The sequence below is a fragment of the Malaclemys terrapin genome, chromosome 4, assembly GCF_027887155.1.
Source record: "Malaclemys terrapin pileata isolate rMalTer1 chromosome 4, rMalTer1.hap1, whole genome shotgun sequence".
In the NCBI taxonomy this organism is placed as follows: Eukaryota; Metazoa; Chordata; order Testudines; family Emydidae; genus Malaclemys; species Malaclemys terrapin.
Window position 1 is genome coordinate 91,143,148 of NC_071508.1, and position 12,606 is coordinate 91,155,753.

Here is a 12,606-nt window from a genome sequence, read left to right on the forward strand (position 1 = left end):
GCATTATCCACGATCTACAACCTATCCTGGAAAATGATCCCTCACTCTCACAGACCTTGGGAGGCAGGCCAGTCCTCGCTTACAGACAACCCCCCAACCTGAAGCAAATACTCACCAGCAACTACACACCACACCACAGAAACACCAACCCAGGAACCTATCCCTGTAGCAAACCTCGTTGCCTACTCTGTCCCCATATCTACTCTGGCAACAGCATCAGAGGACCCAACCACATCAGCCACACCATCAAGGGCTCATTCACCTGTGCATCTACTAATGTTATATATGCCATCATGTGCCAGCAATGCCCCTCTGCCATGTACATTGGCCAAACCGGACAGTCCCTCCGCAAAAGAATAAATGGACACAAATCGGACATCAGGAATGGTAACATACATAAGCCAGTAAGTGAACACTTCAATCTCCCTGGTCATTCTATTACAGATTTAAAAGTCACTATCATTGAACAAAAAAACTTCAGAAACAGACTTCAAAGAGAAACAGCAGAACTAAAATTCATTTGCAAATTCAACACCATTAATCTGGGCTTGAATAGGGACTGGGAGTGGCTGGCTCATTACAGAAGCAGCTTTTCCTCTCCTGGAATTGACACTTCCTCATCTATTATTGGGAGTGGACTACATCCACCCTGATTGAATTGGCCCTGTCAACACTGGTTCTCCACTTGCGAAGTAACTCCCTGCTCTCCATGTGTCAGTATATAATCCCTGCATCTGTAACTTTCACTCTATGCATCCGAAGAAGTGAGGTTTTTACTCACGAAAGCTTATGCCCAAATAAATCTGTTAGTCTTTAAGGTGCCACCAGACTCCTTGTTGTTTCAGTAAGCAGTTTCTCACAAAACAGCTGCCCTCTCCTAATGATTCCGCCATCTCATTTTTGCTTTGACATGTTTCACAACTCCCAAGTCCTTCTTTGCCTGATACTGGTTAATGGGGATATTCCTTTTCCCACTTTCTTCGTAAGTAGACCCACATATAAGTCTTTCAGTATTTGGCCCTTGGCTTCTGCAACTGTTCATTTCACTTTTTTTTTACCAGCTTGTATTCCTCATAACTTTGCCCCATTCTTACTTTTTGCCATCACTTAAACCTTTCCTCCTTCTATACAGCCTCTAGTACATCGTTGGGCCACCACTACATCTCCTTTCATTTGTACACTCACAGCTGTGCACTTTCTGTAGCATGTTTGAATATTTTCCCCTGAACCTCATTGGCGTCATAATGGTTGTTCGGTCATTGTCCAACCTTCATCTCATCCTTAAATCTCAGATTAACTTGCCTACACATGGACCTCCACCATTTTATCCTTTGTTGCACAACTTGACTTTTATCCTCCACTAGAATTTTCATAAAAAATCTGTTAAAGCAATTTGTTGCTCTGCAATCTGATCTCCTGGAATCACTTTACAATCTCCTAGGGTTTTTAAATCTCTCCTTCTAATCAGGAAGTAGTCAGTCTGGGACTTGTTGACATCACTCTTGTACTTAATTAAGTGATCCTCCCTCTTTGTATTAGCAATAATTAGGCCATGGGCTCTGGCTAACTCTAAGACATCCTAACCAGCTTCATTTATGGTTCCAAAGCCTCGTCCTCTGTGACAGTCATCATAGCCTTGTCTGTTTTCTCACTCAGAGCCGTTAAGATCTGCTCCGATGATTAGGAACTCAGCTTGTGGTACTTCAATTATGACTTGGTTAAGTACTATCTGAAATTCCTCCTTCTCCTTTGTTGTATAGCCAATGTGTGGCATATATAATGTGAAATATTTGGTCTTTGCTCAGTGCTATTCTAACTTGCATCAGGCAGTCACTCTTCCTTTGCATTATCATTATTGTTACTCCGTAATATTTATATTGTTGTAGCCCTTCAAGATCCCAGCCAGTGCTGGGTACCATACAAACACTTAATAAAGCGCAGTCTCTGCCCTCAAAGAGTTTACAGTCTGAAAAACTTGAGAAGCTGCACCATTTGGGAGTGAGGAAGAACTTAGTGTCAGAACTAGTGTAAGTAGCCTTGTCTTGGGTCTTTAGACAGTGCCAGGGGTAAAAGCATGGAGTGAAGTGATGCTCCCCCATTGGCTTGCAGGGACCATGATGCCACCAGAACTGACCCTCCCCATGAGAACACCTCACTGATACCTGACTGTGTGAATATTTACATAAGAGCCTTTGGTGAGGGACCTTGTCAAAGGCTTTCTGGAAATCTAAGTACATTATGTCCACTGGATCCCCGTTGTCCACATGTTTGTTGACCACTTCAAAGAACTCTAATAGATTAGTAAGACACGATTTCCCTTTACAGAAACCATGTTGACTATTGCTCAACAGCTTATGTTTTTCTATGTGTCTGACAATTTTATTCTTAACTATTGTTTCGACTAATTTGCCCGGTACCAACGTTAGACTTACCGGTCTGTAATTGCTGGGATCACCTCTAGAGCCCTTTTTAAATATTGGTGTTACATTAGCTAACTTCCAGTCATTGGGTACAGAAGCCGATTTAAAGGACAGATTACAAACCTTAGTTAATAGTGGAGGAGATGAGTTATCTCTCTCACTATACTAAGTTCATGAACTATACTGGGGTGACCAAATGTGGCTCGTGAGCCACATGCGGCTCTTTTACAGTTAAAGTGCAGCTTGTGGCACTTCCCAGTCCAACTCCCTCCCCCCCCCCCCCACTTCTCTGCCTACCAGACTCAGGAGGGAGCTCAGGGTTTCTGCCCTGTGGCAGGGTGGTGGAACTAGAGGCTTCTGCCAGAGACAACTGGTGCCTGCTGGGGGGAGGCACAATTTAAAGGTTTGCCCCTCCTAATCAGCTTGAGTCATGCCTTCCCAGGTACACCCCCCTCTTACCCTCAGTGGCTCCTCCCTGCAGCTCCCAGGTGTTAGCTCTGCATGGAGAGGCAGTGGCAAACAACTGGGAGCTGCAGGGAGGAGCCACTGCTTTAGCTCCATGGGGAGAGGCAGCAGCAAAAATAGTGGCTCTCCCTACAGCTTGGCCGCTGCCTCTCCCCATTACTGCAGCTCCCAGCTTGCCGGCTCCAGCAGCTGCCATGCAGGGAGGGGGCCCGGCAGCACCATGTGTCCAGTGGGGAGGGGGTTGTGAAGGCTAGGACTATAACAGCATTTAAAAGAGAACTGGATAAATTCATGGTGGTTAAGTCCATTAATGGCTATTAGCCAGGATGGGTAAGGAATGGTGTCTCTAGCCTCTGTTTGTCAGAGGATGGAGATGGATGGCAGGAGAGAGATCACTTGATCATTGCCTGTTAGGTCCACTCCCTCTGGGGCATCTGGCATTGGCCACTGTCGGTAGACAGGATACTGGGCTAGATGGATCTTTGGTCTGACCCGGTACGGCCATTCTTATGTTATGTTCTTATTCTACAGGGACATACTTAGCGTGATTGATGGTGAATGTTTCCAACAATTTACCTGGATTGCAGAGCTATGTGACCTACTGAGACATGATGTTGAATCAGTTTGCAAACAATGCTAAGTGTTGCCTTGTTTGCTGAGGATAGGAGCTGCTTTCCCTGGGATAGGCACTCTTCTTCTAAGACAGGGGCGGGCAAACTGCGGCCCAGGGGCCGCATCAGGCCCTTCAAACATTTTAATCTGGCCCTCGAGCTCCTGCCAGGGAGCGGGGTCAGGGGCTTGTCCCACTCTGCTCGTGCTGTGGCTGTGCCTGGCTCCTGGAAGCAGCAGCTATGTCTACACTACAGAGATTACAGTGGTGTAGCTGTAAGATCTTTCATGTAGCTGTTCTGTGCTGATGAGAGAGAGCGCTCCCATTGACATAATTAAACCACCCCCAATGAGTGGCGATAGCATGTCAGCAGGAGAGGCTCTCTTGCCGATATAGCGCTGTCCACACTGGCGTTTATGCCAGTGTAATTTATGTTGCTCAGGGGGCTGGAACATTAACACCCCGAGCGACATAACTTTTGCGGACATAAGTGGTAGCATAGACATAGCCTTATACTATTATCTCCATGGAGTCACAGAGAACACAAACCACTGTGCTACCCTTGAAGAGGTTCAGTGTGTACTCCTTCCCACCCTAAGTAGGATCAGCTCCACTGATTGGCATGGAGGGAGGATAACACCATGGCTCTCCCTATGTGACAAGTCAAAAATTGGAGTGCTTATCTAAATCTTGAGGTTTCACCCATATCTATTTCTAAATTACAGATATGTAAATAAGATTCCAAGAAGAGAGATTTTCTTCTTTTATGTTTTATCAACAAATTTAGGGTAGGATATTTTTTCTCTAGACCCTTCCGAAGCACTAAGGAATGTGTGACATGCAAGCTGATATACCATCTCATGTAGAGAACCTTGTAATTATGTAAAAAGCAACAGAGAGTCCTGTGGCACCTTTAAGACTAACAGCTGTATTGGAGCATAAACTTTCGTGGGTGAATGTCCACTTTGTCAGAAGCATGTCTGATTGTAATTATAGATTTTCTTATTGGTCATAATGTATGTATATATACACATACATATATAGCGTGTGTGTGTTTGTGTGCATATGTATAGTTATAAATTACATTGCCAATTATTCTGTACTTTTCTCCAATAGTAAGCCAGTCCGATTGCTACGTGAGCCTGTGGTTGCCGACCGCTTCAGCTGAAAAGGTCCGGACCAAAACTATCAAGAACTGCAGGGATCCAGTGTGGAATGAAACCTTCTATTTTAGGATCCAGAGTCAGGTCAAGGTGCAGAAAAAATGCTGAGTACTCTCTCTTGTGTCCAGAGGTGAAAGTAAGCTGGTGCACTGTACCGGGGCAGCCCGGTTTCCCCAGGCGGCAATTTAAAGGGCCTGGGGTTCTCAGTAGTGGTTGGAGCCCCAGGCTCTTTAAATTGCCGCCAGAGCCCTGCTGCTGGAGCCCTGGAGTAGCGGGGGGGGGCTCCGCGGGCTATTTAAAGGGCTGGAGCTCCCGCTGCCTCTACTGCCCTGGGCCCTTTAAATAGCCGCGGGAGCCCCAACGCCGCTACCCCAGGGCTCTGGTGGTTATTTAAAGGGTTGGGGCGGTAGAAGCAGAGGGGTCCTTGGCCCTTTAAATAGCCCCTGGAGCCCTGCTGCTGGAGCCCTGGGGTAGCAGCGGCAGCCGGGGGCTCTGGCAGCAGTTTAAAGGGCCCGGGGTGGTAGCAGCGGCTGAGCCCGGGGCCCTTTAAACTGCTGCCGGAGCCCCTGGCTACCGCTGTTACCCCGGCGGGGGAGGGGACTTACCAGTACAGGGCGGGCCGGGGCTGGCTCTGACCCCCCCCCATCCCCGCCCCTTCTGCCCGAGGCCCCACCCCTTCCGGGGGCCAGAGCCGGTCCCAACCCAGCCCCGTACCGGTAAGTCCTTATTTCTACTTTCACCCCTGCTAGTGTCTCACCTGTAGCCAGATCCTTCTGGTCTAGACAAAGCCAGGACAAGGTTTTCTTGCATCCTGCATATAATATCCCTTCAATTACTAGATGCTAAAAGTACCCTTAAAATTCCTCTTTGAATCACATAAGCAACTCCAGTAACACACGTTTGGAGTTTGAGTTCAATGTTTGGAATAAGACTCCAGAGGCAAGTTAGAAACATAATTTATTTTCTGGTTCTGAACTAATTCAACTGAGTTTATTGAAAATTACACTAACAAGCTGGAGAGCTAGAAAATTCTGACTTAGTTCAGATTTCACTCACTCAATTCCCCTGAAGGATATTTATTTATTATATGTATAACACCAACATCTGATAGATGCTCTAGCAATAGAGAGATACAATGCAGAGTGACAACAAATTCACCCAATGAAATATAAATTAGAATCATTACACAATCAGAACAAATTCTCATTGAGTAGTAGCTTGAGATAATGAACAACAGCGTACAGAACTGAGACCAAGGAACTCCTAATTTCTAGTAGCAGCTTTGTTACAATATGACACATAAAGTGTTAAGCACTTTATTCAGGTGGGTCTTGCTAAGAAAATTATACTCAAACATTCCCTGAACACAGCTGGTTCTGTGATGAATTTGAAGGAATATGGATCAGTAAAACCAACAGAGAACTTTAAAAAATGAATCCTTGGAAAAATTGCCAGGAGCCATAACTGCTTCCCTGTTGAATGGAAACATTTATTCTCTCATGAGTTGATAAATTACAACCGCTGTTTTTAAAATAAGATTATCTACATTTAAAATTAAATTGTCTGATTCATCCAGATGGAGAATTTTTCAGAACGGTATTTGCAAATGGAAACAGAATCAAAATAGAATTCCTGATACAACCTTCAGATTAGAATATATTTCCAGTAAAGATGAGTGATTATTCACTTACTCATCAGCTCTCTCTTCTTCTGTCTTTGTGCCAATTTCTCCCCCACTTCTTTCCTTCTTTATCTTCCTGTACTATATGCACACACTAAATATAGATTATTCACAGAGAACCTTGTTTCCTAGATGCCATCTAACAAAGAATATATTCTTAATTTCTATTCCCAGAACGTCCTGGAACTGACAATCTTTGATGAAGACATTGTCCAAGATGATGGCCACTTCATTGTTCTCTTCGATATAGCTAAAATCCCACTTGGAGAAACAATTTTTATGACGTTCCAGTTGAATCCACAGGTGAGAACCGATATCAAAAGCAGAGCGAGGTGGAAAGCATACATTTCTCTGGAATTTCCTCATAAAGTTAGTTTGTATTATATTTCTTTTTTACCTTAGTGAGTGTTAGTCTCTCTCCATCCATCCATATATCTATCCATATTTACTTCTTTCAGCCTATCTACGAGCAAAGCCTCTCTAAAATTGCTTTCACATTGTATTGAATAGTTTGGCCAGAACTGCAACATACTTTGTCAGAGGAATTTATCAAGGGTTTGATGATATTGTTGACTGAATCACCAATGTTGAACTTCTGGAGATGAACATATCCAATTACATCACTGAGGAGTTCTGAAGAAGGGAGCTTGGTCTTGTCTTTAAAACACAGGACTGGGAGAGAGGAAGACCTGGGCTCTACCCCAGGCTCTGTTGTAGTCTGGCCAAGTCACCTTGGACAAATCAATCTCTCTCTACCTGTTTCCTCACATGCAAACTCGTATCAGGACAATGACTCTCCAAAAGGAACAGACATGTTATGAAGATTAAATAACTAATTTGGGTCAAGTGCTTTTAGAATTTCTGATGGAAGGAACTATACAAGCAGTAAAATATTATTCTGTGTCATAACTTGTCACCATTGACCTAGCAATTATGGAGCACAATAGTGATTTTGACTCTTGAAACAGGTATTGGTCTGTACTGGTAATAAAACCAAGAATCTGATAAATATGCTGCATGAGTTTAATATTTAAATATTGGCACCAAATTCCATATTTGGCAAATAGGCAAGAAGGCACATTTTACACACTTAAACATCCCTGATTTGGATGCTCAAAGCCTTATTTAGATTTTCACAATATTTTCTGAAGCGATAAATTTTTAGCCCCTGCCTGAAGTGGAGGGACAGTTGACAGGAAAGAAAGAGATCTGTTTAATATCTTATGTCCAAGCAACTAATAAGGAAAATTGAGAAAGTCCTTAGTTCATTCAGTAATATCAACATCTTTTTGATCTCAGAGAGGTCAAAGCAATGAGCTTCTCACCCCTAATGGTGGGGAGAGCTTCTGGGAAGCAGAATATTGTTAGAGACCAAAAAGTGAAGTTAACTGACTGTACTTGCAGCACAAAATGTAAGGCTACTTTGCAGAAGATCCTTGAATATCAGGGCAGGGGTGGCAGGAGGGGGAGGAAGAGTTTACACAATCAATGGGGCTGCCCTTATTGCCCTTATTGGGGAAGGTTTTTGCATGCTTCATTCATTTCTCTCTCTAATTTTCAGAGAAGGGAGGAGCTGGAGGCTGAGTTCACACTGGAGAACCTGTGGGTAAACCTCAAATATTATGAAATCAGAAATTAATGGATGTAGCAATTCCAAGAGTAATCAATCAATAGGGAAAATATTTCATATCCCTGCTGTCTCTTCAATAGCCAGGCCCCATCCCTAGATTCCTTTCTTTTCCAAAACAGAGAACACTTAAACAAATCTTTTTTTAAAAAAAAAGAAAGAGGGAGAAGAAAAGAGACAGAGTGGGGGGAAGAGCACAACAAATATCCATATCACTTTTTATTAATAATTTGTGTCACTGTAATTTTTCCTAACGATGATGTGTTATTTAGGTCCCCTATAGGAGTCCAAGGCTGGCTTCTTGGGACCAGTAAAATGCATGTCAGTGGTGTGGGCACCCCTGGCCAATTCATGGCACTGGGGCAATGTGACCCACACAGTCATTAATGATATTACAATTGTCACAAGCCTATCCCAGAGGTTTGACTACAGTTGAACCATCTCTGCTTCTGAGTAGCCAGTGTGGGAGCTAGTCAAAAGAGTTACACTTTTTTATGAACAACCAAAAATTAAAATGATCAATATAAAAATGCTTAAAGTAGTATTTACTGGTAGTATGATACTGATTGTGAAATGTGTACTTTTCATTTTGTTTTCTAGTCTGGATCTTCCTGAAACCATCATCACTAATGGAGTAGTAGTGGTAAATATTGTTTTCTTTTCTCTTGCCTGTACTGCATAGCAATACTTATCATACTGTGCAGAAACTAGAGAATCAGTAAAATGACCCAGAGCTGATACTCCTAAACACTTCCTCATGCTGAGGCAAATCTGAGCTTGGATAGCTTGTGAACAGTTTGCATTTCCCCACCATTCCCTACAATGTCTATGTTGGGAATGGCTGAGACTAGAGTATCTGTGAGCTTCCTCAAGCCAGCACACCATAGAAATGACTCCAGCTGGAAAAGGCATAACAATGAGCACTCACAGCCGGTGCTTTCCCATTATTCCCTGCAGTGACTGTTGGAAGAAACTTCCATTGGAGTACTGCAGGAATGACATTTTACTACTCCAGCCAGTACTCCTGCATCGTTCCATAGCCTAACTGCCACTAGTTATGAACGCAATGAAAAATACATAGCAAATCTTCACTCATCAAGGACATCTGTTTTCTCTGTAGCTTTATTTTTCCCCTTTGGGAGTCCTGGTGGATCCTTATAGGACCTTGAAGAATGCCGTCATTTTCTCTTGCTTTATACCACACTTCATAGAAATCTAGGGTATGTGTATCATAGCTACCATCCTTTCACCTGAGGATTAGATATGACTCTCTCTAGAGCCTGTTAATATTACTTCTTAGTCTGCCAGAGAAATCATTGCAGAAGAATGCAAGGCACTTAGAATCAGGGAACAAGCATGCTGTCTCCACAGTGCTCCCAATATTTGCCACCCTGGTAGCAAAATAGTGGGCTGAAGAGGTAAGTCTCCCTCTGCGATATTTTCTGTGTGTAATCATCTTATTGGTCATATTTGTTACAGTCTCGTGAAATTTCCTGCTTGGAAGTTCAGGTGGATAGGAGGAGGTGGAAGAAGAAGAAAAAAACACATTCTACAAGTGAGGTTATTGCTTCGTTAACTGGTTATTAGTAGTTATAGCCTTTATAACAGCAACTGGGAAATGTGTAATCCTTATTATAGGTTACACTGGCTGAATCTATAACTGATTGTTAAAATTCCACTGCCTTAAAGCAACATTCAGGCTGAGATTTTGGACGTACTACTCCTAGTCCTGCACAGTGTACAGTCATTTACACTAGTGCAAAATGTGTATAAAATGTTACCAAATCTGAATGGTAGCATTTTGCACACACTTTGCACTGATGTATATGACTGATGTATTTCCTACACAATGTGCCGGAAAATGGGGAATCAGGTCCTTGGAATTTAGACTTATGATTCCACTAATAACCATAACTCTATCCCCTTTCCTATATACACTGCAACAAGGTTTTCATTGCATGGTCATACATGAAATAAATGCTCCATTTGTTTATCTGCTGTTATAGAAAAGAACTCATTTTTTATTTTTATGTGTATATATATATATGTGTGTGTGTGTGTGTGCAAATGACATAATATGTCACAGGTCCATTTTTATGTGCCTGTGGCGGGCCTGGCACCGCAGCACCCTTTTGTGGCAGGGGTGGGATGGGGTGCCGGCACCTCGCCACTCTCGAGTTCCTGCACCCGCCTTTCTGTGGGCAGCCGGTTGCAGCCTAATGGCCTCCTTCCACACAATCACCCCTGTCTGGCGAGATAGTGAGGCCGAGTTGCCGGAGTCCGTACAATCCCCCTCGCAAGCAGGGTCGTGTGGCCTAGCTGCCGTAGTCCATACAACTCACTCCCCTACATCGGAGCCATACAGCCTAATGGCCAGACTCCATGCAATCCCCCTTGCAAGCGGGGTAGTGCGGCCTAGCAGCCAGAGTTCATACAATCCTCCTCACAAGTCGGGTAGCGCGGCCTAGCAGCCAGAGTCCTTAGGATTCCTCACAGTTTGGGGTGAGGTGGTAGGGGGACCCGGACCCACCCTCTCCACTGGGTCCCGACCCAGGGCCCTCGTAGTGGCAAGCTCCCCTTGCCACCCACTCAGCGGGGATCCGACAGCAACACACCAAGCGCCTATGCGGCTCTAACGCCATTTGCCTGGGTCACTTCCTACCATAAATGTCAGGTTCTCTGCTGTGGAGGGTCCTCCAGTCTGTTCTCCTCCTGTGATGTCCTCCATCGGGGTATCAGGGGTTCAGGGCCAGCTCTGGCTTTTTTGCCACCCCAAGCAAAAAACAACAACAAACTTGTGGGGTGGCCAGAGCGGCCATGGGCAGCGGAGTGCGCGCCCCGGCTAGCAGGGGGAGGGGAAGGGAGCGGGGGGGGAGAGAGAAGAGGGGCGGCCAGGGCTTCCTTCAGCGGGGCACTCGTCACGCGGCCCCTCCCGCCGCACCGCTCTGGTCAGCAGGCAGGGAAGGACGCGGGCTGCCCTGCCGGGCTTGCTGCAGACCTGGCACTGGCTGGAGCAGATGGAGCGCGCAGCCTGCTCCCAGCAGGGCTCTCCCCTCCTCCGCCCCCTACAGGGCGGCCGGAGCAGTGAACCATTAAGAAAAAAACCTGCGGGGCAGCCGGAGCGGCGAAGCAAAAAAAAAAAAAGGATTGGAGGGAAGCCGCCCCTTAGAATCCGCTGCCCCAAGCACGAGCTTGCTCGGCTGGTGCCTGGAGCTAGCCCTGCAGGGGGTGTCCCGGCTTGGCGCACTTGGATCCTGGTGCGCAGGCTCTCCCTCTTCAGGAGCTAGCAGCGTGCCTCCTTCTCCTCTGGCGGTCAGCCCAGACTGAGCAGCTCTGCAGGCTTTTATACCTGTTCTCCAGTTGGAGCATGCCCAGCAGAGCTTCCGGGGCATGGCTTCCTCTGCTAGGAAAGAAGGGTTAACCCCCGTGGTATCAGTGCAGGGCCACTCTGCCCCGTCACAGTGACCATCACTATGTAATGACTAGCTCTCTTGTAGTGCATGCAGGAATGGTAACTTTCATGTGGGAATGAAAAGATTGAACTTTCTGACTTTGTGTGATTAATAATATCACTTCCCCCAATATAAATTCCTTTGTTTTTAATTATTTTGATCTATTACAAAATAAAATCTATCTGTGTCTAGAGGTACTGTGTGCTCTGCTTGGTGCATGTGAAGGGCTGGGGTAGTGATTGCAAAGGTGGCTTTAAGCTGTCTTTGAACTCCCATGGCTTCAAGAAGCTGGGTTGGCGCCTAGTGTTAGATGAGCCTCAGGGCTGCTCTAATTTATACTAGCAGTTATGGCTCTCATGAGCCTATACACCGGCTGGGAATTGGTGGCATGCTCCCTACAGTAAACCAGGGACATATGCAAAGAGAATTTCCAGTTGCCCAGTTAGACTTCTAACTAGCTGGACTAGTTACACTTCTTCACACCCCCTTGTGCTGATCAAGTGTCACAAAGGAGTTGTAGCATTGGCAAGCATCTGGCCTATTATCTATGAAGTGACTAAAATGGACAGAAAGAGATTCATCTGGTCTATTTGTTCTGATAAAGAGGGTTATTAGCTATTGTAGGGTCAAATCCTGCAGAGTAGCTGCACCGCACATCATTTGGCCTATAATAACATACAATACAATCATGTACATTTGCTGTGTCAAAATATAGTGGCAGTAAATACATGGCATCCCAAAGCACAGGGATGTTCCGATCTGGGGTTTTTGTTCAGGCCATTGTAAAGATAGGGCCATAGGCAATATTTGAATCTGAGTCCATTTCCAGATTTCAAATCTCCCCACCCCCAGGAGCATACAGAACATGGGTTTTGATTCCAGTCCATCTCTAAGTATTTTTATCTTTTGGCGGGTTTTTTTGTTTGGTTTTTTACAGGCGCTGGTAAAGGTTTTGTTTGGTTTTATTCTTTCTTTTGTCTCCATTCGTTAGAGCATGACTTCACGTTTACAGTGAAAGGATCCTTTGAAGAAACCCGTAGCCTTTCATTGTGCTGTGACCCCAGCTTTCATCTTACAGATCCCATCCTGTTTCACTATGCCAAGCATAGCCAGCCACAACTGGATATTACAGTCCCGAAAATGAAGACACTTTCCAGCTTTGTACGTTATAATTGAACATGGTAGTAG

The 12,606-nt window shown here is 45.0% G+C and overlaps 1 protein-coding gene across 1 annotated transcript in view; it reads left to right on the forward strand.

Moving 5' to 3' along the window:
• The window catches only part of LOC128835464 (cytosolic phospholipase A2 epsilon-like), a 56,237-nt gene that overhangs the window by 12,585 nt on the left and 31,046 nt on the right, over window positions 1–12,606 (forward strand). The window contains exons 4-9 of the mRNA XM_054024972.1: window positions 4,612–4,748; window positions 6,514–6,642; window positions 7,901–7,941; window positions 8,567–8,609; window positions 9,446–9,521; window positions 12,410–12,579. Of these exons, the coding sequence (XP_053880947.1) occupies window positions 4,612–4,748; window positions 6,514–6,642; window positions 7,901–7,941; window positions 8,567–8,609; window positions 9,446–9,521; window positions 12,410–12,579 (596 nt within the window). The remainder of the gene's footprint in view (window positions 1–4,611; window positions 4,749–6,513; window positions 6,643–7,900; window positions 7,942–8,566; window positions 8,610–9,445; window positions 9,522–12,409; window positions 12,580–12,606) is intronic.